A 26,220-nucleotide genomic window follows, 5' to 3' on the forward strand; every position below is an offset into this window, starting at 1 on the left:
ATGTGTTTATAATGGACACACACATATGTGTAAAATAATCCTCTTCTCTAATCATTGGTAAAGTGATGTTTTCCTGATAAAACTCTTACCATAAACATTAAAAATCAGTCTCCTATGTCCCTAAGCCTGTTTAGGAATATTTCCTTTTCAAGTTTTGCTTATCTCTGCCCCGTGCTGTTTTATTATTTCTGTTTCAGTGCACTTTGTGAGACTTGGCTGAGCATTTTCACAGAAGCACTTCCAGGCTCTTCTCCATTCAAAGGCTGTTGTTATGCACAAAGAGAGGAAAGTTAAAAAGCAAAAATAACCAAGGAAAAATGAGGAAAGGAACCAAAGCATCACTCTATTGATTCGAGCTGGTTACTGCCTGTCTTTGAGATCAAATAAAATCATATTATTTTAATATCCCTCATATTATTTCAATATCCTCATATAATATTCTCATATTATTCCAAACAATTCAACAATTCCAACCACTTTTACCAAAGAATTAAGATGATTTCAAAAGCCCACAAACACCCCATCCCCTTCCTTTCCAATATTCTGTTAAACCAAAAGCATTTTTTCCTCGAGGGAATGCAGCTAAACAAATCACCACCACCAAAAAAAAAAAAGGAATTAAATAAATAAAAGAAAAACAATTCCATGCAAAGCAAAAGCCCCTAAAGAAAGAGATTTGCAGACTTTGTACAACCTCCTGCTGCTCAGCACATTTTGCTGTGTGGGGGAGTTGGGGAAATCCCAGCAGCTTTCTATTGTACCACGTTATTTCTTGGCTCAGTCCCCAGCAAATAAATGATGCTGGAAATAAACTGGATTCACCCCAGTGCAGCCAGGGGATCCAGGAGATAACACAGCCAAGGATCAGGATGTTTCTGCAATGGGCTGGAAGTTGGGGGCCTTTGAAATATTTCATTTACTCAACTCTTCTCCCGCTAGCAGAGGCTGCAGGGAGCAGCCCAGTTTCTTCTCCAGCTCAGAAAAAGTGGGTTTTAAACCAATAAAAGTGGATTTTACACCAATTAAAGTGAATTTTACACAAATATTTTCATTTGCCAGCGGTTTTGGCTGGAAGGTTTGTCTCAGCTCACTGTCCAGGGCTCCCCCAGCTGCTGTGCCAAGGCTGGAGAAATTAAAACAAAGATTTGCAGAATGCAGCTCTTTTCCAGGTAGGTGGAAGAGCCCAGCCCTGCCTGGTTAGGAGAGGGTAAAGCCTCGCTTTACAAAGCCTCAGCCACCTGCTGCTGCCACATCCACGGTTTTCTTGGGTTTCAATGATCCAGGAAAGGCAAATCCTGCCCTGGCCACCCTCCCCAGACCCACAGAACCCAGCCCTGGAGTGAACCAGTGCCCAGCAACAAAGTCCTTCCTCTCACAGCTGAGCCAAAAATAGCTGAAAACCTTTTAAAATAAATTTATTCTTTTATTTCTCTGTTACTTTCAGGCTACACCTGCCCTGTAACATCTGAAGGACACTTTGCCTCTTGACTCATTCCTGCTCGACTCCATAAGTCTGAGCCCATATGAAGGGGTTATGATGAAATTAAAGTGGTTTGGTTTGGGGTTTTTTTTATTATTTTAATGAAGAAAACACACTCCAAACTTGAAGGAAATCTGAGCTAGAAAAGCAAATTCTCAATGCCCTTCTAATGAAGCTCATGGTGCTTTACTCACCCCACAATTCCACATCTGCGGCCAAATCTGGATTCCCAGCCCCAAAAGCAATAAAAGCTGGAGATGGATAAAAATTCCCCAGTCCTGAAGCCCTAATAACTCTCCCAGAGCCCAAATTTCGTGGCAGAGGTTTGAGGTGAGGGAGAAACAGGGGGGAAAAAGTCCTTTCCCAGCCTTCTGGCCAGAGCACAGGATCCTGCTCCATAAACCAGCTGCTCTTTCTATTTTTAAACCCTCTGGGGGGACTCAAATCTTGCAGTGATGAGGGAGGGGGAGGCTGGTGGAAGCACCTTGGCAGATGGATGGGAAGGAAGGGAATTATCCCTGCAGGATGGGCCCAGGAAGAAATGCTGATTCCAGCTCCACCATCCAGCCCCAACAGGTAGCAAAGCTGGACAAAGGTGATTTATTCCTCAAGGCTGCTCTCAGGAATGTTGTTCTTCCACTTCCACCGAGGCTCAGCGCCCACAGAGCAGAAAATGGGCTGGAGTTTGCTGTTTCTTTGCTCTCAGCTTCACCAAAACTCCTAAATAATCATTTCCCCTCTGTTTTTGTGCTGTTTTGAATCAAGTGCGAGGCAGCTGTTGATTTCCCTCAGCCATAAATCGTCCCCTGACACTTGGAAATTCAGGAGATTGGGGGAAAACAAAATAGAAAAGGAGGTGTGAGAGGAGGGGAAATGCTGAGGGTGGGCTGAGCTTTATTTTTGATCCAAATTTATTTTTAATTATTTAGCACATGCTCGCTGGTGTGTCACCACCCCTTGGAAATTAAAAAAGAGGATGGACTTGCCAAGGATGGATGTGGGGTAAGGGGAAAAGCAAAGCCCCTGCTCCATCTCCTGCTGCTGTGCTGTTTATTCAGAATATTCCCACATTTAGGGAGCGAAGCATTCCCATGCCAGCACCAGGAGGGAGAATCAGGCTGGAAAAAAGGCAAAATTTGGCTCAAATTCCTCAGGAGCCTCAGTTTTTCCTATGGAAATCCCCCCCTTCCCTGTCCAGAGAGGCTTTTTTAAACACTCCCCCCTCGATTCTGAGTTGTACCAAAGGAAGAGATAAAAATAATCCCCTAAAAATGCATTTTCCTGTAGGTAAAGGGGTAAGATTTGGAGTTCACTCAGGAAAATTGTAGGATTTCACAGAGGACACAGACAAGGCTCTTGTTGAAGGAATTTTTCTGGATTTGGGCACCCAAAAGTTGCCCTAAACAGGAAAATGGTGAGCAGCAACAGGTGAGCACACACAGAAATATCTGGGATCAGGCCAGCAACACAAAGCCATGTGAAAAAAACAAATTTAAAAACCAAATCAGAAAGGTTTTCTATGAAAATCTGACAGCACTTTAAATAAACTGAATATCACAGATTTCATACATAGCCAATTCATTTTGTATTTTTATCTAAAATTTCGATTTTTTTTCTAAAATTATTGTTAATTTTGGAAGCTGCAACACATTTTTTTGGGTGTTCTTTTAAAAATTTGCTTTCTACTTTTACTTTCTTCCCTTTCCCTATTTGATCAATGTGACAGCTTTCATTTTCAGCTTACAATCAAAAAAAGAAAAAAAAAAAAAAAAGGGAAAAAAAAGAAAAAAAGGTGGGTGGCAGCTTTATTTCCAGGCACACATTTGATGGCTGGGGGTAGAAAAAGAAACCTTTTTTTTTTTTTCCCAAAGAAAAGATTTCCATGTAAAAAAAGCAGAGCCAGATCAAATGCAGGGACATTAAATGGCTTGGAAAATAAATCCTCTTTCTGTTCCTTCTTGTTTGATGCAGCAACTCATCCAACCAAGCAAACTTTAATATTGCAACTTCTCTAATGTGGATTTATTTATTTGTTAATTCACTGTGTGACTCTGTCACAGCCAGAGGAAAGAGATTCCCATCTGGGCAAAGTCCCTGCGAGCTGCTTCCAGAGCAAATTTCATTTTTATTGTTATTTCCTGCTTGAGTAATTCAGCTGGAGCACAGGAGGGAGGCCTAGGGAGAAAAGTCCAAGCATTTTCTGCTGGCTGCAGGTCCCTGCATTCCCCTGGGAATTGCCTGCCTGGGAGATGGGGAGGTGGGATCAGGGTTTATTGGGGATTTTTTATCTTCTTTGGTGCCTTTGTGGTGCTCCCAGCATGGCTGGGATGAGTTCATGGGTGACAAACCCTTCTGGGGGCCCCAGCAATCCAAATTTCAGCATAAATATTGATAGTGACACACTTAATTCTCTTTCTGCATAAAAATGGAATAGAAAATATCGTTATTAATACCATTAATTCTCCTCCTGAATGAAAATGGAGTAGATTAGGTGCCTGATCCTGAAATCCACGATTAAACACTCCTTGGTTTCACCCTCTGGCTTTAATGAAGTCCTTGCCAATTAACAGTGGGGGTAAATTAAATAACTTCAGCAACATCAGAGGGGTTAAAAGTGATTTGAAGAGAGGAACAAGAAGCACTTTTTTATTTTGGTTTTTGGGTTTTTGTGCCATGTCTTTCTGGAGCTGGAATTCCTGTGGCATCCTCGGTTCAGGGATGGCTTTTCCCTGTGGATAAAGGGGCAGAAAATCAACTGGCACAGGAGGAGAACGAGCAGAGAGATGTGAGGGGAATTATTTTTTCCCCTTCATTGATACAACAGAATGGAAATGGGCTGTTGGTTTTCCCTAATGCAAATAACACCAACTGCAGTGATAGATTTGTCATTGCCACTATTGATTTCCTTCCCCAACATAAACTATTTTTAAAAATGCCTCTTAATGGGTTTTTACTCACTGGCAGGGTTGGGATTTCAGGCTGTTCTCCACTGGGCCTGCTCTGGCAGGAGCAGCAGGAGCTGCCTGTCCTTAAAAGTGAAAGGAAAAGTGGAAAGAAAGGGAAAGTTGGGGGGAAAAAAAAGGCAAAGGATGAGAAGGATGAGTTGAAGTGCAGTGAGGAGAAAAGCAGGAATATCTGTCCCACAGGAACCTGCAGGGAGGGGAGCAGAGCTGCTGCAAACACAAGGATGAGGATCTTGGAGTGCAGCTCTTGTGCCTTGAACCAGGAACAGCATGGAGTGGAGCTGCTGGAGCCAGGCCAGAGGAAACCACGGAGCTGCTCCAGGGCTGGAGCCCCTCTGGGAGAGCTGGGAGGGATCACCTGGAGAGGAGAAGCTCCAGGGACACCTCAGAGCTCCTTGCAGAGCCTAAAGGGGCTCCAGGAGAGCTGGAGAGGGACTGGGGACAAGGGATGGAGGGACAGGACACAGGGAATGGCTCCCACTGCCAGAGGGATGGGATATTGGGCAGGAATTGTTCCCTGTCAGGGTGCCCAGAGAGGCTGGAGCTGCCCCAGGATCCCTGGAAGTGCCCAAAGCCAGGCTGGACGGGGCTTGGAGCAGCCTGGGACAGGGGAAGGTGTCTCTGCCATGGGATGGGATTTAAGTTTGGGTTATTCCAGCCCATTCCATGGCAGTGAAAGTGGCAGAGGGAAACCTGGAGAGTCCTGACCTCCCCTCTGCTCTTTGTGGAGTTTGGTTGGGATCACAGAGAGGATTTCCTGAAAAAAATGAATGGAATAGAGAGATGGAGAGAAGGAAAGAAAGGAGGAAAGAAGAAAGAAACAAAGAAAAGCGAAAAAGAAGGAAAAAAAGGAGAGAAAGAAGGAAAGAGGATTTATATATATAAATAAACAAATGTAAAAATTACAATAAAGGCAAAGGGAGCAGGAAAAAACAAACAAATAAATAATATATATATTATATATATTTATATATATATATCTTTTTTGCATAAATAAAAGATTTCTGATAAAGACAAAATGAACCAAAAACAAAACCAAAAACAAACAAAAAGAACCCCACAAGCCCAAATAAATAACTAAACACTGAATATATAATCAATATATTCAATATATTCAATAAACATTGAATATAAACTGAGTAACTTGAATATTAATAAGCTAGCAATCAATATATAACTATAAATAAATGAAAAATCATAAATAAAGGCCAAAAAAGAAGTAATAAATAATTTTTTTTAAGTAATAATCACACGTGCACGTGCTTTTTTTTTTTTTTTTTTTTTTTTTTTTTTTTTTTTTTTTTTTTTTTTTTTTTAATTAAAGGAAACCTTCATTTCTCCTGCTCTCTCCCGCGCATCCCCCACCCATCCTCCGCGGGGCGGGGGCATCCCGGCTGTGCTGCCCCTATCCATCCCTCCCCACCCCATCCCTCCCATCCCTCCCTCCCCATCCCTCCCCATCCCTCCCATCCCTCCCCATCCCTCCCTCCCCATCCCTCCCTCCCCATCCCTCCCTCCCCCACCCCCCCCATCCCTCCCTCCCCATCCCTCCCCATCCCTCCCATCCCTCCCTCCCTGGCTGCGCGGGCCGTGTGGGCGGTGTCGCCGCGGCTCCCCGGCCGTGTGTGGCTGTCCCCGGCGCTGTCCCCGAGCCCGCGGCGTGCATGGCCCTGCGCGGGCGGCGATGGCTCCGCGCTGATGGCCCAGCTCGCCATGGCTGCCAGAGAGGAGCTGTACAGCAAAGTCATCCCCCGGCGGAACCGCCAGCCCCGCGCCGGGACCATCAAACATGGCTCATCGCTGGAGATCCTGCTCTCCATGGGCTTCCCCAAGGCACGGGCGTAAGTCGCTGCCCCGCGGGGCTTTTCGCCTCCTTTCTTTCGCTTTACGGAGGAAAGAGAGAGAGAGAAGCGGCGGGCGCCGCTCGGCTGCGCTGCTCCGGAGCTGCGCGGGGCCGGACGCGGGGAGAGAACGCCGGGAGCCGGGGATCCAAAGCGGGAGGAGGCGGGGATGCGCTGCCGGAGAGGGGGATGCACTCCTGGAGAGGGAGGATGCACTCCTGGAGAGGGAGGATGCACTCCTGGAAAGGGAGGATGCTCTGCCGGAGCGGCCCGGACAGCGGGGGATGCGCTCTCGGAGAAGGGGGATGCTCTGCCGGGGCAAGGGGATGCGCTCCCGGAGAGGGAAATGCGCTCCCGGAGCGGGGGGATGCTCTCTCGGAGAGGGAAATGCGCTCCCGGAGCGGGGGGATGCTCTCTCGGAGCGGCCCGGACAGAGGGGGATGCTCTCCCGGCAGCGGGCAGTGCTCTCCCGGCTGCGAGGGGATACACTCCCGGAGCGGCCCGGAGATGCCTTCTCGGAGCAGCCAGGGAAGCGGGGGATGCTGTCCTGGCAGCGGGGGATGCTGTCCTGGCAGCGGGGGATGCTGGAGGACCCGCGGGATGCTCCGCTCGCATCCTCCGGCGGCCGCAGGAGCCCCGGGCACTCCGGGTCCCGTCCCCGCAGCCCGCCCGTGTCGTCCCGAGGTTGGGGATAGACAGAGGCAGATTTTGCCACCCAGACTGGAATTGCTTTAGCTCGGACACCCGGAGGATTTTCTTTAAACCGGGTACAAGTCACCCTAAAAGCGACGGAGCAACAGAAGTAAATTTCCATACCTAGCCCGAAGTGGTTCGGTTTTTCTTGTCCAATTCATGCCCTGGTGTAATCTCCCTGCGTGTGCTTATGCTTTAAATTAATCAGGCAGGAAACTAATGTCACTTAATTATTATTAAGAACAGTGGGACTGCTCGTTTTGGGATGCAAATGAAACCGGTGAGGATCGGGATGGTTCCTTGGTCTCCTTAAGTTTTCCGTTTGTTGTTGATACCAATCAGAACTCCGGGGATTTGCAGCCTGTCTTGTCACAAGGTTTTGTGGTTTTTTAATATAAATATAGACAGGCACATGCAGTTTAAGGGCATATGTTCCTTGTGGATTCATGGATCCACCAGCACATGCAGGAAATCTTATTTTTGTTTTCCACGGGGCTGCTTTGCACTCCTTATGGCTGTCAGTTATCTCCTGAGATCAGCAGGCAGCTTTCAGGCACAGTGAATGCAAATCAAGAGCAGGGCAGAGCGGTGACTTCATGCTTAGCTTGGTTGGAAGAAAAGATGGTTGGAAGGAAAGATGTACGTATGTCAGTGGAGCTGGAATTAAAAAAAAATCCCAGCCTGATCCTATGAATGAAAGTGGTTCTTACCTGCACAACAGTGCCATCAAGGCTGCCAGGCAGCCCTGCTCCTGCCTGACTCAGGAATTGTGTCTGTTGGTCACATTCCTGCCCAAAAAACAGTGACATTTGTTAAGGTGCACTCAGAGCTTCATCACGCAGAGCAGAGAAGGTTAAACACAGAGAGCAAGCCAGAAAAATGGGCAAAATATCCCTAAATGCAAAAAGTACCTATTGGGAATCCAGCCAGGCAGATGGGTAAAGCTGCCAGGATAACCCTGTGTGACAGCTCAGCTCTCTGCTGGGACAGGCACTGAAATGCTACAAATAATTCATCATTAAAGTTCACACAAGAAGCAAAACAGAAATAAACCAAATACAATCCAAGCCACCAAGGGTAGGATGTGGAGTTTGGGAGCTTGAGAGAAAGGAGTGCATGGCAAAAGGACATTCCCTAAAGGTCCAGAGAATTCTTTTTAACTCTCAGCATTTCTCTGTAAGTGGAAATGAAAATACCAAGATGCCAGCGAGGTAAAAACATCTCCCTGCCAGAGGCTGTATGGAGAAGTAGCCTTAGAGCCCTGGTGAGTTTTCCCCCAAAACTCTCCCACCTCTGTCTCCTGCCCCAAAGGCACAGCTCCAGCAGGAGCCAGGGAATTCAGAGAAATGGGATTTCAGCTCTGCATGCAAACAGGAGCCAGGCTGGTACTTAAAAGTGGTGACCATCTGTTTGGGTGGCTTATGCAAAACAAACCTCCAAGTTGTCAGACAAGTCTGTCAGGCATGTCACAAAATACCATGGCTGCTGGCAGCAGGGGCCTCCTGGCTCTTGGCTAGAGCTGGGGGGACTGAAGGGGCAGGGGACACAGAGGTTCAGCTCAGGCAGGGTCACAGGGCTGAGCTGCAAGCAGAATTTCCCAGGGTGGTATTGATCTTGAGTGTATTGGAGTGAGATCCTGGGCAGAACTCGCACTGCCTGACTTCCAGCTTCACCCTGCAGGTGTTGAAACAATCCAAGGTGAAAGGCTAAATGTGATTTCCAGGTGTTAAGGGGAGAAGTTGGGCTGAGCCAGGCAGGAGCCAAGAGGGGATGTCAGGTAGCAGCTGCAAAACTGCCCTGGATCTTGGCTTCACATCAAAGGGTTCTTGAAAAAGCCTTTATTTGTCCATCCTACAGGTGGTTTATGGGGGACTGGGCATGGAGGGCCCATCAAAGGACTTGTCCTTCCTTTCTGAACTGAGAAACTACTGAAATTAATGGATCTGCGCTGCTGTGCCTCACAGCTCACACTGACACCTTGGAGGTTTTCCCTCTTCCCCCCTCCACAGGATTTTTTGGCACAGGTCTGTCTGTTTTCCTCCTTCCCAGCCCCAGCTTCAGTTCAGGGCTCCTCTAAATCACAAGGTGATGTTCAAACCACTTTTGGAAGTTTTCACCTGAGCCTGGCACCTTCCCAGAGCACTGCAGTGTGTCATCCCTTTGGACCATCACCACGGGCTGCTGTTCTGCCCTGCTGGCCCTTGCCAGCACACAGCCAATATTATTATTATTATTTTATTTTGCAATTAGCCCATTAGATTACGTACTGTCTGGTCCCACAGGCTGTCCCTATCCCCAGGAGTTTCTGATTGAAGCAAGCAAGGAAGGCAAAGGTGATGTTATAATTCCCATTTTACTCTTGTTCACGCCAAGGCCTAATCAAACCCCCTAAGCACAACAAGAGGATTCCTCCAGAAAGAGATTTCATACAAATATTGTTTTCCCAGTTGCCCCAAAATATTATTTATCATCTTGTTACGAATCTCTCATCGGTGGTTCCACCTAATTTTTATCCAATCTGCCTGCCAGCACCTCTCACTACCATTTGTAATCCCTGTATATCCCTGAGAGTGAGAGAGGAAAAGCATAAAGTAATTTACAGGCCCTCAAAACCACAGGGGATCACTTAAAACTCCTATGCATGCAGAAGCAATTTAAAAAAAGAGAAATCCATAATGTGTCTATAAAAGGCTAAAATTGAAAAAAAAATTAGTGATGGGCTGCATTTTCATTCAGGATGGAAGAAGACCTTTGACCAGACTTGAATTATTGAAGCTTATTTATCCTGCATGGTGCAGAAATCAATGTGGCTCCAGAACCTGCAAGTTTTAAAAGTTTCATGTCAGCCTTTAAACTCCTGCAAAACACCCTCAAAACCAGAAAGTTAAAATTCTAGCGTGAGGAAAAATGAATTAGTCCTGCTCTCTTTGTTTTAATTCTGGCTTCACATTCATATGTGCATGGATACATCAATGTATAAAATTTGAGATGTTTCAGATGCTGCATACGACTCTGAAGTCAAGCCACAGCTCTGAGATGCTGTTTCAGAAGAGATCCAGGCCTAAGAAAATGAAGATAATTCCCTGTTCCCTGCCATTACTCAGGCTGGGTAAATCACTGCCCATAACCAGAACACTTAAATTAGAGATATTGTGCTTTTTCTGTCACTCTGCTGTCTCTGATAAGCAAAAGAGATGACACAGGTGGCAGAGCTTTCCAAAACGAAATGGATGTTCCTTCCCCTCATCTGGGCCTGGAAAAGGGTGCCTGTGTGTCCATGGCCTGAGGAGGAGTTAATTCCTCTGGACCTGGATTAAACCAGTCTGGCTTGGATTTGCCTTCTCACAAACGATGAGAATTCACAAGTATTAAAGGTTTCATTATTGCCGGAGAAATGAAGCTCAGATCCAGTTTACAAACACCAAAAGCTTCTCTGGTGTTCTGAAAGGGATTTTAGCCTGCTAAGACATGTTTTGCTTAGTAACAGACTTAGCAACATCTCAGGATTTCAGCACAGCAAGGCTGGGACTCACTCCTTCCTCAAGGGTTGGAGCTGGATTTGGGAAATTGCTGTGTGGAAGTGAAGTGCTGCTCACAATTTTCAATTTCCAAGTGGTTTCCCTTCTTTCCCAGCTTTGCCTTCAGGGTGTTTGTTTCCTGCAGATACTCCTGGCTGAAATTCATCCTTCTACAAAGAGCCAGCCCCAACCTGAGCCCAAGCACTTGAAGGATTTTCCTGATTCCCAGTGACTGGTGCTGGCCCAGGGTGTGGAGGGAAGCCCCATCCCAAGGGAAGAAGCCCATGGACAGAAATGTTGCTGGAAGCAGCAGCTTGGGAGGCTCCATTGAAAGGGATTTCCCAGTTTAGCAGCACTGGAGGAAATCTTGAATTCTTGAATGGAAAACCCAGGTGCTTGTAGCCACAAGGGTTTAGGGAAAAGCTTCCCCTGATGCTCTGTCCGTGCTGATCACTCCAGGGAGGGAGTCTGGGGCTTGGATGGAGCCGTGGATTGTGTGGCAGGGAAACCAGCTGAGCAAAATGCTTTCATTTCCAGTCCTGCCCATGGACATTTGGGAGCACGAGCTTCCTAGGAAGGGTTTGTGACCTGCTTCCAAATGTGACAGAGGGAGAAGTCCTGGAGGTGGGACTTTGGGAAGTCACTTGCACAAGCCCCTGGTTCCCTGCACTCAGCTCTGTGCCCAGGCTGGGGTTTAGGGGGTGAGACTGGAGCAGCTGCAGCTCTGAACTTTGCAATTCCTGGCTCAGGCCTCAGAACAGTTCTGTCCATCTGCATCCAGCAGGTGTGCAGGACAAGCACAGCGAGACAAGGCTGCCAGGGAGGTGCTCTGGAGAAAGGCTTCAGAAACATCCATTTGGGACTCAGTCCCGTGGCTGCTCTGCACGTGGATTTTCATTTTTTCCCACTGGCTTTACAGCAGATGTCTGCTGTGGGACTGAGATGATTCCTGCAGGATTCAGGTTGTTCTGTGCCAGTGGCTCCAGTGTGTTTGGGGTGGGGGGATCTCCGTGATTCCTTACTTGAAAGATCTAAAGCTATAAACCACAGAGAGCTTTTAATTTCCACAGTGTATTCTGAAAACTGAGGCACAGAGAAGCTTAGATATCAAATCTATAGTCAGGCTGATACTTGCACCTGAATCTGTAGATTTCAGTCCATTCATGACAAGACTTTGATCAGATCTGAGCAGAACAACTACTTCCATGACATGGTACAACATTTTCAGAGGGAGGGAGAGCTCTTATCAGAGGCAAAGGAGTCATTCCTGTGATAAGATCACGCTGTAAAATGATGAAGTGGCAGTGCTTGGTGTTACCTCAGTGATTCAGGATGCTGGACACAGAACTGCCATTAATCAAATGGACACAGAACTGCCATTAATCAAATGGACACAGAACTGCCATTAATCAAATCTGATGGCTGGGAGCCGTGGAGCAATCAGATATTCAGGGCTGATATCCACAGAGAAAACGCTTCTGCCACAAATGTCGAGGAAAGAGTTTAAGGACAGAGCACAAAGATTGCTCAGCCAAGGTCAGGGAGTCCCTGCAGGACTTGCTGGCCCAGAGAAGGAGCTCGTGTGTGTTCAGGGTGGAAAACAAAAAACAAACTCCTTTCAGTGCCTGCACACCCCACGCTTCACTGGGATCTCGTATTTGGGTGTTTGAGCATCCGCATGTGCAGTGAGGGCCCGGGTCAGCCAGCAGCCAGCATTCCCTGGATTGCTGAGATGTGGTTTTCAAGGCCATCTGACTTTGGCAAACGCTGACGAGATGTCAGAGAGTTTCCTGGTCCCTGAGTACTTGGTTTGTTTTGGTATTAAAATTACATGGTGACAAGAAAACATTTCCTTGGGCTTCCGTCCCTCTGGTGATTTCCTTGTCTTGGAGCCAAGGTCCTGAACTTGATCCTACCCTCTGCTCTAGGAAGGAGAGGAGCTCAGAAAGCGCAGCCCAGACCTCACATGTCACCGAGGGAGCCTGAAAAATTGCTCCATGCCTTCTGTGTCAAAGCCCCAAGCAGTTAAAAACCTGATCCTTAGGATGTAATTCCCTTTCAAGCTTCCTATCAGCTTGGAGGGACACAGATACCAGCGTTATCTTTCTGTCCCTTTTTCTTTCTCTTCACCTATCTCCAGACCCATACCACTGTCAGGAGCCAGTTTAAATTTACTGGTGGGATTCTCAAGACAAAGAGTGGCAGGAAGAACTCGGGATTTCAGATATGCAGCGAGGTTGAACGGAGCCTTGTTGGCATTAAATCTGATTCTCCTTTCCCCCTGGGCAGTGGCAGCGTGCTGGGCTGCTCCCCACCTCTTGTAAAGCCCTCTGGAAGTTCATCCCTGGATTATTGCTGCCACTTTCCAATGGAACAGCCTGTGCTCAGAGGATGCTGCAAGCCCTCGAGAGCCGCAGAAGTCAGGGGGGAATTCCATTCTTTGAAAGATCATGAGGAAAAAAAATAAATTAAAAAACCTCTAAAGACGTGGAGCTTTAAAATATCACGTGCTAGCCCCATCCTGAGGGCACTTTTGTGTTTTTAAGTCACTTTTGAAAGTGAATTTGGACTCCCAGATTTTGCTCAGAGTTGAAATCGCTGCCCTGGGTTTTAACTAAGAGCTCATCGTGGATTCACAGCATGTGCTCTGCAATTGCAAAAAGAATAGAGACATCCGTGTGTGTGTCTGTGCTGCACCAGTCTAATTATCCTCAACAAGCAGAGTCATCAAAGGAGCTGTGTTTCAGCAGCTGACAGCGTTTTGGATTCCAGCACCAAGGCTCTCTGCAGCCTTTGTTCACCACTGCCACGCTGGGGCTCGCTCACCCCCCTGTAAACCCAAAAGAGAAGGGTCCTGGGTGCTTTTCTGTCCCCACCACGCTCTCTGCTGCCTGCTTGAGCACAAGGGCTGAGGCTGGACAGCAGCAAAACTGGGGGGAAAAAGAAATCAGTGAGGAATTGGGGGAATTGCTGAAATTGCAGCGACCAAGCAGCTGACAGCCTGCCTAAAAAGTGTTTGAGACACCTCGGATCTTTTGTCTGTCTTCATAAGGTGCTGTCCCTTCAAACCCGCTCTTAAAATTTCTCCTGAGGTTTAGCAAGTCCCAGCAGCCAAAGGTGGGGTTTGAGGTTCTCCTGAACACCCAGAGCTCATGGTACAGAGCTAGGAGACACCAGCCTCACACACCTGGGGAGCAGGAGCGCTCCTCCATTCCCTGGGAAGCCTCAGAATTCCCATTTCTCACTAAGATTCCCAAAAGAACACAGCTGTGTGTGCAGGTATGACAAAATCCTTCAGGTATGGTCAGGACCTGAATCAAATCTAACCAGAGAACAAGTAATTATAAATGGAGCCTGGAAGGAGGGAGAGGAGATGTGTTTGATGTCTCTGCTTTGCCCAGACACCAAATCTGTGCCCTTGAGGCTGAATTCTGGCATTGCCAACACCTCACAGGCCACTCCCTGTCAGCAGAACTCCTTGGGAATGCTGCTGGAGGGACAGGGCTGAGCAAACCTTGGGAGATCTGCCCTCCCAAAGATTGGGAGCTCTGATGGACACCCCCAGCCCGGCATGGAGAGAGGTTCTAAGTGTGTTTCACTCCCACCCATCACCCCCTGCCATTATCAAACACAAGCTGAGTGCCACTTTTCACCCTTTCAGGAAGTGTTGGTGATGCTCTGCTCTCCAGGATTGGGCAGAATTAATCATCGGGGGCTGCTGACTGTGACATCATTTGCCAGTCTAGAGCTGGGGGTGTTTTAGGGAGATTTCTCATCTCCTGATGTGTAAAAATGACTGTTTTCTTTCCCCTGTGCTCAATGAAATCCAGCAGGTTCTTCCACGACTCATCCCATTAATGGGTTAATTCAGCCAAGCCCCTCAGAGCTCCTCATGCTGGAGTGGCTGAGACCAAGATGCCCCAAACATTTCCACCCAAGCAGGCATTAAATGGCACTGGGAAGACCCCAAAGCGATCAGGGGGTGCTCCTTTTCCTCTGAGCTGTTCCCCATTTTACCGAGAGAGCGATTTGCAGTTTTGTGATGCAAATTTGAAGCCCTGACTTGGTGCTGAGATGAAACCCCTGTGGTCATTTCCCCCGCTGTGAGCAGAAACCCGGTTTTTATCAACCACAGCCCTGTTGTTGGAGGAGGAAAGGTAAACACCCTCCCTGCTCCAGGAGCTGACAGCAAACAGGAGCCAGAAAGAGCCTCCAGAGGGGAGGATGGGGAGAAGGAAAGGAGAAGCCAGGCCCTGATTCCAGCATTGCCTCCAAAATCCCTTTTTCCCCAGTGGTTACAGCGAGTTGGATTGATGGGTAAATCCACAGCTGCATGAGGAACAGCTACTCCCAGATAAGCACCATTCCCATTTTACAGACAGAAAAATGCAGCTTGAGACCATTCCTGGAGGCTCCTGATGCCAGAAAGGGCACCCTAATTAACATTTTCCTTCCACTGGAGACAAAGGGCTCTCCAGAACCGCAGGCTCTAAGTGGTGTCAATGATGTCCTGCTCCCTTGTTCTACAGTTATATTGGATTTTTGCCTCACAATCGATATTTCCTTCTGAGAGGAGCTGCCAGGCCCCAGCGAGTGTCAGATCACAATATATTAGCCAGGGATAAGCCAGTTCTCCAAGGCTCCATTCAGAGAAATCTCCACCTAACCCAGATTTGGAGCTGGTTCATTTTCACACCAGTCCACGAGCAGCAGGAGCAAGCCTGGGAGTAAATGGGGTTTACAGCTGCACCTTACAAATCACATTTCTGTTCCTTTTACAGTCTCTTCATAGCTGTATCATAAATGCATTCATGTTCTGAGGGGCAAAGCCTTCCAGCAGTGTAAATCAGCCCAGCACCATTTCCTTTGTTGGAGCAATAATAACGCACAGCAGCTGAGCATCTTCCCCAGAAATAACCCAGCTTTCATTGCTAGCAAAGTTTCCTTTAGAGAAATGGGTGTTTTATACCATTCAGGGAATGCAAAAAATTAAAATAAAATAAAATAAAAAAGCCTGGGCATAAGTAAGAGTCAGCACCAAAGCCTCTGGGAAGGAAAAGACAAAGCTCAGGTGTTTCACAGCACATTTATGTGTTGGGGCAGTGGAGTATTTTATAAATAATGACTCCAGCTCACTGCCTGGAGCTGTGGCACATAATCTTGCTTTTCCAGGCAGCTGGATCCATGGGAACCCTGGTTATTTGGGTCTCAGACACATCAGCCCAGCAGAGGATGAGTCAGGAAGGGCCCACAGAGCTGTGATGGCACAGGGCAGCTGGTGCTTGCTTCCAGGTCACAGCAGACAGGGGAATCTGCCCTGTTCAGCCATCACTTCACCTCTCTGAGCTCTGTGTGGGGTGAGCTGCACCCTCAGAACCCCTCACACCAACCTGAGCTGCGTGGTGAGAAGAGTGTGATTTGCAGGGGGGAAATGACCTGCTCCCCCCTGGAATTTCCTGTTTTCTCCCCGAGCCAATATTGTGTGCTGGCATGGGGAGGTCAGCCGACACGAGGATCCCTCATTTCACCAGCCAGCTGCCCAAAGAAGCCCATCAGATGCTGTCACAGAGGGGACTGAACTCCCCAAAACACCCTGACTTTGGGGATCACTGCGTCTTTCCCATCTCCCTCCTCTTCCTGCCCCAAAGCTGCTCATCCTCACTGAGATCAAAAGGACTTTCCACCCCTGGGAATTCCAGGGCGAAGGACAACGTGCTGGAAGGGCAGAGTGTGCCTGGGATTCAGCTGGACTCACATATTCCCACTGAAATTTGCCAGATTTTATTGGCACAGCCTGTAGCTCCTCTGGAAGCGCGTCCCCCGGGGAGGAATTTGTGCATCACCCTGTGCTCTTCACCCTGCCTGAGTCTTGCCAGGTTTCTGCTGTGACTCAGCCTGGCCAAGGGCACGGGGCCTGCTGAGATCCTTCTCATCTTCTGCTGGGCAGCTCCAGGGAGCAGCTGCTGATTTCTGTGCTCGTTCTGGGTGTTCAGAGAGGCCCATCTGCTGCAAAGGGAACGTTCAAAGGGCAGGGCCAAGGCTGCTGGGAGAAAATGTGACAGCAGGAGGGGGGAAAGTGAAGAATCTTCCACAGAAATGTGTCATCCCCAAAGAGCCTGAGGCCAGGTTGGCAGGGCTAGGTTTGGAAGTTCTGGGATCACAAAGCATGGGAACAGGATTTGCTGTGTCTCCGTATCTCCCCCCTCTGCTCACCCCCCACCAACCTCCACGACAAATGGAGACAAAATTCCCCTGTAGCTGCTGCCACTGCTGCTTCCCAAGCAGAGGAGCTTGCTGAGGTGTCGTGGGACTCCCCTGGATGACAGCTCAGTAGATCTTTGCTTGTTTTGGGGGAGAAGGATGGCAGAGATGTCACCTCAGCCCCTCCTGGCAGCCAGGGGGGCTGTGCAGGCACGGGGAGGGATGAGAGCAGGGAGTGCCAGAGCACCCAGCCCAAACCCAGCACCCAAAACCCCCTCGTGCCTCTGTGAGAGCGGGGAGGACGCTCACAGGGGTAGCTTTAGCCCTTCTGACAGCAAAGAGCCACTTGAAAACCTTCTCAGATCTCACAGGAAGCTGAAATGATCGAGAGAGCTGAGCCACCAGCCCAGAAGAAGAATCTTCCTTGGTTCCTGGAGCCACAGCCAGCTCCAAGTGCAGGGTGCTGCCTTTTTTTGGCTTGAGGAATGCAGTAAGTCCCTGTCTCACGGGTGGTGTGGAGGATAAATCCATCAAAGATGCCAGCTGTGACAGTGATGGGGCACAGGAGTTGTGTCTGGACCACAAGAAGGGCAGGATTCCCCCTTAGAACACCAAAAGCCAAAAAGCAAATTCCCCTAAAAACCTGGCTTAGCAGCACACAGGAGGAAGTTGTGTTGCTGGGTTTGGGTTCATTCACTGAAAAGGAACTAATTATGAAACCTGAGGGCCTTGCTGTGGAAGCCAAGGCCTTTCTGGAAGTCCAGAATGGATGAGCTGAAGTCAGCAGCCAGTCTGGGAAATCTTGGCTGAGGGATGCTCAGTGTCTCTGCAAATTAAGCACCTCCCTGAGCATGAAAGCTTTTTAAGGTTTTTCCCTGAGGACACAAAGAGAGGCTCTGGCAGCACTGGCTTTGGAGCTGGGTGATTTGGATTTGCCATCAGGCCATAAATAACCCCAAAATGTGCTCTTAGGTGGAAATTAGCTGCTGTTCCAGGCTTCCACCTCAACCTTACACCCACTGGATATTATTTCAATTTTGCTGCAGCACATCCCCAAACCATACAGGACCTTTGATGTGACTTTCATTTCAGTAATAGACATGAAATTCTGTGGTATCTTAGGCTGGGTGTAAGCGATGGTGGGGAAGGAATCCTTTTTCCATGCTGCTTTTTCCTCCCCTCGCTTGCAGCACATCAGTTCTGAGTGTCAGGAACACACAGGCAGTTTATTTGTGGAATATCTCTCTAATCACTGAAGTAGCTGAAGCAGTTGAACAATTTAGATGAGCTTACGAAAACGGGATTGAGTGTTGTGATTAGATAATTGTCCCTTTGCTTCAAGGTATGAGTCAAAGCAGAGACAAGTTTTTGGTTGCGATGAAAATTCCTGAAAACTGTGGCTTTCCTGGTGGTGGTGGTGGTGGTAAAACAAGCAGAGAATATCAGCAGCATCCCAGGCAGGTTTGGCAGCTGCTGAGGGATGTTGAAGGGATAAACATTCCTGTGGTTATTGAAGTTTAGGGCAAAGCTGGGCAGAGGGAACAGCACCCTTTGAACAGCAGCCACACAGGTCCCCACATGCGGGTCCCACCTCGGGGGAAGAGCCCAGGATGGATTTTGGTGCCTGGCAGGGGATTCAAAGGCTCTGCTCAAGTTCAAACACATGAGCAGCTCTTTGGTTTGAGCTGGGGTTACTGAGCACGGCCTTGGGACAATCCTGGTTTTCAGTCTGCTGCTGGTGCTACCAACAGCCACCCCACACCACAACTGCCCCATTCGCTTATCTGGATTAGCGGCTCCAATTTCATTTCCTCTTGGCTGTTGATCGAGGAGGGTTTTTCCCTGCTGTGTTGGCGAATCCTGTTCGGTGTGAAATGGGCAATTCCATCCTCTGGCTCTGCTCACTGCTGTGCCCATGGCCCTCATCTCCCTGTGCAGGAACAGGGTTTGGAGCAGGGGATTGCCCTGGAGGGGCTGTTCTGCCTCCCACTGCGGGCTGAGGAAGGCAGAGAAATTTCTGGCAGCTTTTCTGCCATCAGCAGGGTGATAAGTGTTATCTCCATCCCCCCTCGGCAGCGAGGGGAGTGCAAGGACAGAAGGATCAAGCTTCTGTTTTCCAAACTGGCTGTCAATTTTTCGGGTTCCAACGTGGCAAAGCAGGAGTGTGCGAGCACTGCCAGGTGCGTCTCACCCTCCTCAGAAACCCTTCCACAACCGAAATGGGAACATCCAAAATCTGCACCTGCTCGTGGCAAGCTGAGCCTGTGCTTTGTCCAAAGCCAAATCACCGGTCTGATCTGAGCACACAACCTGGGGTGGGATGTTCATCATTCAGTCGTTGTTTTCAGTGGTGATTCGGGGCTGGATTTTAAAAAGTATCCAGACAACAATTCCATCCCCTCCTGTTCAGTCTCGGTGATTCTCTCAGCACTACCTTGGCTGCTCCCACAGCCAAGCTCTGCACTTTCCTGCCTGCCAGATTTGGCTGCATATCTGAGCTGGCTCCTCTGGTACCTGTGGTGTTACGTTGCATCCCATAATTCAGAAAAAAGAAAGAGGTTTATATTCCACCCCGCTCAGGTTAACCTTTATCTTTCAGTGCTGCTGCTTAAGATCCTCTAACCAGGTGGAGGAGGCAGGGGGATCTAACACTGAACACAAGAGCTTTCTTTCAAGATGTAGATTGCATTATAGGAAATGAGAGGCAATAATCAAAGGAAGTTCTTCATTCTCGTTATCAGCTCTCCCCGTCTCGTTTCTCACGGCAGAGCACTTCTGCCTCTGCAGCACAGCCCCTCTCAGTTCTCCTCATTAGAGGTGGAGCCTCATCCCTGCACCCTCTGCACAGCCACAATCCCCTTCCCTGAGCCAGCAGAGATATTTTTTTGCCTTTACCTTTAAACAACTCATTTTCAAGCCCAGCCAAAGATGCAGCTCCTCTCCCTCAAAAATCAATCGCTGTCAGAGCTTCACTTTGTCCAGCCTCATTCAGAGCACGCTGCCTCGAAGAGGAATCATTCCCTTGGATTCAGCAGCCTTTGGAAGCATTGATTTTCCTGCCTGGCTTTGTGTGCTGCTGATATCCCAGTCAGCTCTGGAAATGTGATAAGCCTGGCCAGGAGATTGGCAGGGCCTCAGCTGGTCAGAAGGCCAGGCTGGGAACGTGGAAGTGTTTGCAGCAATTGGTGACAATGAATCTCCTGTGCTGGTGGCTGAATGGGATCTCTTGGGGCTTGCAGAGAAGGACTTTTAGGTTCTGATTTAAGAAAGCCCTAAACAGATATTTACATGCCATTGATCCCAGTGAATGGCACGGACTGAGGTAAAGGAATATTTTGTTTCTGCCTCCCTGAGCAAGCTGAGCACAGCCTGGTTAAGAGCAGAGTCATTTCCCTGCTCTGCACTGTTCTGGATGGTTCCACACAGCAGACACCAAACAAACCCAGTCCTTCAGCTCTCAGGGGTGCCGTGCTTGGCTGGCACTGCTTAAAGTTTGCAGGGAGCACTGAATTAACTTTGGGTCTGACTTTCAGGAGGCTCCTGAATCCCTGTGAGCACCCAGCTCTGTCACCCCAGGAGGCTTCCCGTGCCAGGGGCAGCTTTGCAGAGGTTTGGGGGAGCAAGAAGAGCAGATGTGGAGGTGGCCATGGCCACTGTGAGCCCCCAGCCAGCTGCAGAGCACAGCCCTCCCCACGGAGGTCATTCAGCATCACTGGGAACACGTGGCCACCTTCCCTCCCCATCACATTCACTCTTCCCAGCCATGCTCCTCGGCTTTGCCGGGGTTTTTCTACAGATGTTTTCTCTTTTTGGGGTCTCTGCATTTGCAGAATCCTATATTCCTGTGGTGGGGTGGCTCAGAGCACTGAACACATCCCAGAAACAATCCCTGGCTTGCTTTCCATCCCTTCCCTGTCCCGGGAGCGTTGGCTGGAGCACAGCAGGAAACTGTTCCTGCTCAGGGCAGGAAACAAAGGTCAGAAATGTGGAGCTGTAAATCTGCCAGCAGTGCTTATTTCTGGGGTCAGCTCTGCCTACAGCACTGTCCTGCTGACAGAACTGTCCTGGTGACAGTAGTGTCCTGGTGACAGCACTGTCCTGGTGACAGCAGTGTCCTGGTGATAGAACTGTCCTGGTGACAGCAGTGTCCTGGTGACAGCAGTGTCCTGGTGACACCCTGTTCAGGTGTTGTGCCTTTAAAAGAACATTTCTGTGACTGCTTGGAAATGAGAAGCAAATCCAAGGGATTCCTTGGATTCTTAGCTGAGCTTGCTCTTGGATGGGTGATAACAGTGAACTGGAAGTGGAAGGGAAGCGATAGAGGAATATTGGGAGGGAATTCTGCCCCGTTCTCCAGAAGAAAGGAGATATGAGCTGACACCTGCACAGCAAGGAGCTGCAAGGGCCAGAACCAACCCTGCAGTGAATGGAGCCCGGAGCTGAGGCAGAGCCAGGCTGGGATCCCTGCCCCACCCCATTTCCTCCAGCCTGGAAGGTCAGGTCAGGGCTCCAGGGCTGGCTGAGAGCAGTGAACAGCTGGGCTGTCACTTGGTGGCAGATCAAGGTGTTGCTGTACCTGCTACGTGGCTGGGAAATTCCTTCCGTGCAGCCAGGTGAGCACAGCTCATGGCCAGCTGCCTTCTGCCCCTCTTCCTCCAGAACTGATCCACTGCAAGAGGATTTTCCCTGGCCACAGCTTGTAGGAAAAGCATGAGAGGCCAAAAAATCCGGGGACAGCAGCAGGACTGCGGAGATGAGCGCTCCACCCAGACGAGCTGGGGCAGAAGCACTTTGATGGTGAAGATCTGCATGTTTAGGATGAGTGACCCTTGATTCTGCAACCAAATTCACACCAGATGCTGGGATTAAACCCAAAACTTCTCCCTGCAGGCCTGGGAGGGCAGGATCTCATCTGCCCACGGGCCATTGGAGGCTCAGCAGCGTTTGAGGGCTGCTCTGGGGGTTCTGCTCTGAGCAGGTGCAGCGGTCAGAGCTGACAGCAGGTTCAGCTGCTGACGGGATGGAAAAAGAGTCACACAAACAGGTCTCAATTTTCAGTTCTGGAGCAAAGCTGAGAGTCATGTGAGTGACCAAATATCAATTTTATAACCGCTGGCTCCCCTCACCCAGCCCCCAGTCACACATCCTGCACACCCTGGGCTCGGGGTGTGTGTAACTCAGTATTTGACACAGAAAACCCCTCTACTTATTTTAAACAACAATCCCACTGAAAAAAAAAAAGAGCATTTTATGCAAAAAAACCCCTCAGGGCATTTCACAATAGTAAGGGTGTAGGGGGACACCTTGGGGTGTCCTGGCTCTCCAAATCCCCACCTCCTGTCCCCAAGTGCTGCAAGCTCCTGTTTCCAGCTTGGCTTTCGGTTCCAAGCAGCAGCTGGACTCATTCTGGATTTGCCTCCTTGGTGGTTTGTCGGTCAGCTGGACCCTCCCAGACACAGCCAAGCTCATGGCAAAGGGGGAATCCAACATGATGGTGCTGCTGCAGAAACCACGCTGCTTTGGGAGTGGAAAACTGAATAAAACAACACCTGGGGCCTGCACAACACGTCTGAGCCACTTCAGCTAGGAGTTAAGAGGTCCCAAAGATGGTTTATTCCATCCTCTGTGCCATGGACTGTTTATTCCCTCCTCTGTTTGAGCATTTCAGGGCAGGGATTGTGCCTCATCCTCTGAACAAACAGCAGCTCCAGGCCTGAAGGAAGTCAGGGCATCTCCCACATTTCAGCATTCCTGGGCAGCCTGGCTGTGAACAGCACACGGGGTTCAGCTCTCAAACCGACAAAAGACATGAGAAAATACAATAAATTTTATTGTATTAGTTTATTTGAGAGGGGGTTGGGGGAGGTAGGTGGCGTCATCATTTTACTTCACTTTATTTTTACCCCCAGTCACATTTGAGTCTCTTGCCTGTTGGGTCGTGCCGTGTTTTAGTGAAGAGGGATGGTTTGTTCCTGTGGAGAAGGATGGAGCATTCCAAGAAGCAACACCCCGTTAGTTGTGAGCAGATTTAACACCCCTACAAAGCTGCCATCTGCCAGCAAGGAAGGGGAATGGAAGCAGGATGAGGCTGAGAGGCTGCCAGGGCTTCACTGCCTCCTTGCTTCCTGCTTTGTTCCAGGCAAGCTGAAATGTGAGCTGACACCCCGTTCAGGTGTTGTGCCTTTAAAAGAGCATTTCTGTGACTGCTCGGAAATGAGAAGTTCTGGGGTTTGTCTGGGGAGTTGTGGTGTTGGGAATTGTCAGCCTGGGGGCTGTAATTGCGTTTTTTTGCACTGTAAACAGCGGGAAATGGTGCTTTAAATATCAGGAGATTCCCTCTGGTACCACAGTGGTAGTGCCACGTGCTGTTTGCTCTCTGCTGAGGCTCTCAGGGCTCAGAGAAATGCAAAACTCCCAGCAGCTTTCATCTTGCCCCTCTGACAGCACAGGAAGTGGTTCTTTGAGTGTTTCCTACTCAGCTGCAAGGAGGAAACACTCCCAGGGCAGGACACCCCAAATGTCACATCTCAGGCACAGAACACGAGGCTGAGGGGAATTATGTTCACATGGGGACACCCCCAGAGCATCCCAGACTCCTGCCTGCTCCACAATCACAGAACCATGGCATGCTCTGGGTTGGGAGAGGCCTGAAGGATCATTTGTTCCAACCCCTGCGTGGATGCCATGCACTAAATCGTGGTTTTAATCCACTGGTGGAGGCAGGAGGAGGGAGCAGGTGGAATTAGAGAGGTCCCTGTGGATGTGGGGACATGGTCAGTGGTGGGCTGGCAGCTCAGGATTGCACTCGGGGATCTCACAGGTCTTTTCCAGCCTAAATGATTCAGGGGGATGGGGAAAAGGATGCCAAAATTATGAGTTGAAATCCTCTCCCTTTTTTGGGGGTGTCCTGTCCCTACCAAGCTGTGAGCACAGAAAGCACCAAAGAGGTTTGTGGGCTCTTTCAGCTCGTTTTCTCTCCTGCAGTTCAGTCATGATGCTGTGGTAAAAACAGCAAAAACTTGATTTTATCAGCTCTCCTGTCCATCTGCAAGGTCAAAACGAGTGGAGCCCACTAAAACAAAGCCAAAACACGTTCAAGGATGTTCCTCTGCTGATAAAACCCAAATTAATGGTACAAAGGTACTGATAGGCTAAACACATGAAAATCAGAATTTCCTGGAAGCAGCTGGACCAGACTGTGGCTGCTGTCCCAGCAAAAGTCTTTAGAGAAAAGGAGAGACAATTCCAGGGGTTTGAACTCTTCACTGTGTTAATAACATTCACAACGTGACTCAGTCAGATGCTTCCATCCCCGGTGAGCCTGGATAATTCCAACATGAAATTTTCCTGTATGTGCTTCCTCCTACTCCTCCTTTCTGAATGATGTCCCCAGCACTCTGCCATAAACATTTCTGCTTAACTCCTTGCCCTGAATGTATTATTATCCACAAAAAGACAATGCCTGAGGCAGCAAACAACAGGAGCAGAAGGAAGACGAGATGTAATTTATTTTTTTTTCCCTTCCAATATTCAGCAAGCAGGATGGGAGAATTATCTCATTCCTTGTTCTCTCGCTGAACTGCTGTGTGCTAAGTTTAGCTGCTGAACCCATTTGTGCTGTGGTTTTCTCTCTGTTAATGAGGGTAATGACTACCTGAGACAGCAGCCTGGAGTTCAATCCACTGAGCGCTGCAAAACACCCAGAAAAGCTCAGGAAATCGGGTGCAGCAGCGATGCTTCCCCTCAAAGCAGGGAAAATCCACCTTGATTCGAAGTGAAATGCCGTCCCTTTAAGTCATTAAACACGTAACTGCAATACAGACACACTTAAATAAATTATTCCAAGTTATTTCTGGTTGTGTGTGGGAGGCGGGTGGGGGATGAAGTTGATACTTGGTGGTGAGAGCAGCCTTCAGCCTTTACATCTGCCCCTGCCTGTGGGCTCTTTGCAGCTCCTCTGCCCCTGCTCTGCACTTGTGGGCTCTTTGCAGCTCCTCTGCCTGATGCAGACAATGAAGGAGGTCCTGAGCAAAGCCAGGCACCCTGCAAATGGCACTGGTGACAAAACAAGAGCAGCTTGGCCCTGTCCCACTGGGGAGATGATGGTGAGAGCCCTCAGGCAGCTCCTCAGACTCTTGTTTCTCCACTTTCCCTTTAAGCATTAAACCAGATCATTTCTGTGGCATCCTCGTGGCTTTTTTTCCCCCATGAAGCTTCATCTGGCTGCAGCCAAAACTCAAAAATCCTTCCTGAGCCTGAATTACAGCTCTGAATGCTCCTTAATGAACCCAAATTTCGGTGCCTGTTTCTCTCCCCATCCATCACCCACCTCAGCACTGCAAACCTTCCTGCTGCAGGAGGAAATTACAGAACCTCAGTTCTGATCTTTCCATTTTGCCACGTTACTTTATCTTCTTTTTCTTCCCCTAAAAATGGTTGGGAGTTAAATTTGTTAGGAGAAACTCTTAGCAGACAATTTGACTCTTTTTTTTTTTTTTTTAATTGGAAGAGGGGAAATTTAGGTTTGATATATGGAATAAGTTCTTAATGGTGAAGCTCTGGTGCTCAGATGTGGTTGCTCCATCCCTGGAAGTGTCCAAGGCCGGTTTGGATGGGGTTTGGAGCACCCTGGGATAGTGGAAGGTGTCCCTGCCCATGGCAGGGGATGAATGAGATTATTTTATGGTCCCTCCCAACCCAAACCAGTCTGGGGATTCTTGGATTCTCAACCAAATCCAAGATCTAAATTTTGCCACTTCAGTACGAGTGGGATTTAATTCCAGAGAAAATCAGACAAATAACAATGATAGATAAAAAGCAATGAGACACTGAAAAAAAACCAAAAAAAAACAAACAAAAAAAAAAACAACTCTCAGAAAAGTTCCTGGAGGATTGAAAAATCCATTTGTGCTTGGTTGGGGCTGAGGAGGAGCTGAGGCTCCTGCACCAAGAAGAGCCACATCACTGTGAGAGCTGCACGTGTCATTCCCTGCTCTCAGGGTTTATTTGGTCATGAGTTGTCTCCTCAAGCCTAAAACGAGCCCAGCACACATTTTCTGCCTTTCCCCACAATCTGCTGAGGATGGGGAACCATCCAGCACGGCCACAATCGGGGTTTGTTGCCTCATTATACAAAATGCTTCATTGTTTTGAAAGCAGTTTGTCAGGTTAATTAGAAAATCTATTGAAATTTGGAAAATGCCAGTGTTACAAAGAGCTCTAGCACCTTAAAATCCAAACAAAGCAGCTCAATCCATCCTCACAGACCTGGACATTCCACGGCACAAAGGAGGAAAGTTCTGGTTCCTCACAACCCGTTCTGATATTTGCATTCATAATGCATTCACTGGCAGAACCGAGAATTCTCCTTCTGCCAGCAAGGTCACAGGCTCCTGGGCTCTGCTCTGACATTTATTGCTGCTCTCTGCTGAAATTAACCCTTCCACACAAGGACAGGAGGGCTGGCATGGTGAGGAAAGCTGGGATGGGAGCACCAGGGGCTTCCTCATCCTGCACAGAGGTGG

The 26,220-nt window shown here is 48.7% G+C and overlaps 1 protein-coding gene across 2 annotated transcripts in view; it reads left to right on the forward strand.

Moving 5' to 3' along the window:
• The first annotated feature begins 5,998 nt into the window (after window positions 1-5,998).
• The window catches only part of UBASH3B (ubiquitin associated and SH3 domain containing B), a 56,904-nt gene continuing 36,682 nt past the window's right edge, over window positions 5,999-26,220 (forward strand). Inside the window, exon 1 of one of the 2 annotated variants that reach the window (XM_015649885.3) lies at window positions 5,999-6,284. In XM_015649885.3, the coding sequence (XP_015505371.1) occupies window positions 6,142-6,284 (143 nt within the window). In that variant the 5' untranslated portion in view covers window positions 5,999-6,141. The remainder of the gene's footprint in view (window positions 6,285-26,220) is intronic. The other variant, XM_015649886.3, reaches the window with a different exon arrangement.

The sequence above is a fragment of the Parus major genome, chromosome 24, assembly GCF_001522545.3.
Source record: "Parus major isolate Abel chromosome 24, Parus_major1.1, whole genome shotgun sequence".
Taxonomy (NCBI): domain Eukaryota; kingdom Metazoa; phylum Chordata; class Aves; order Passeriformes; family Paridae; genus Parus; species Parus major.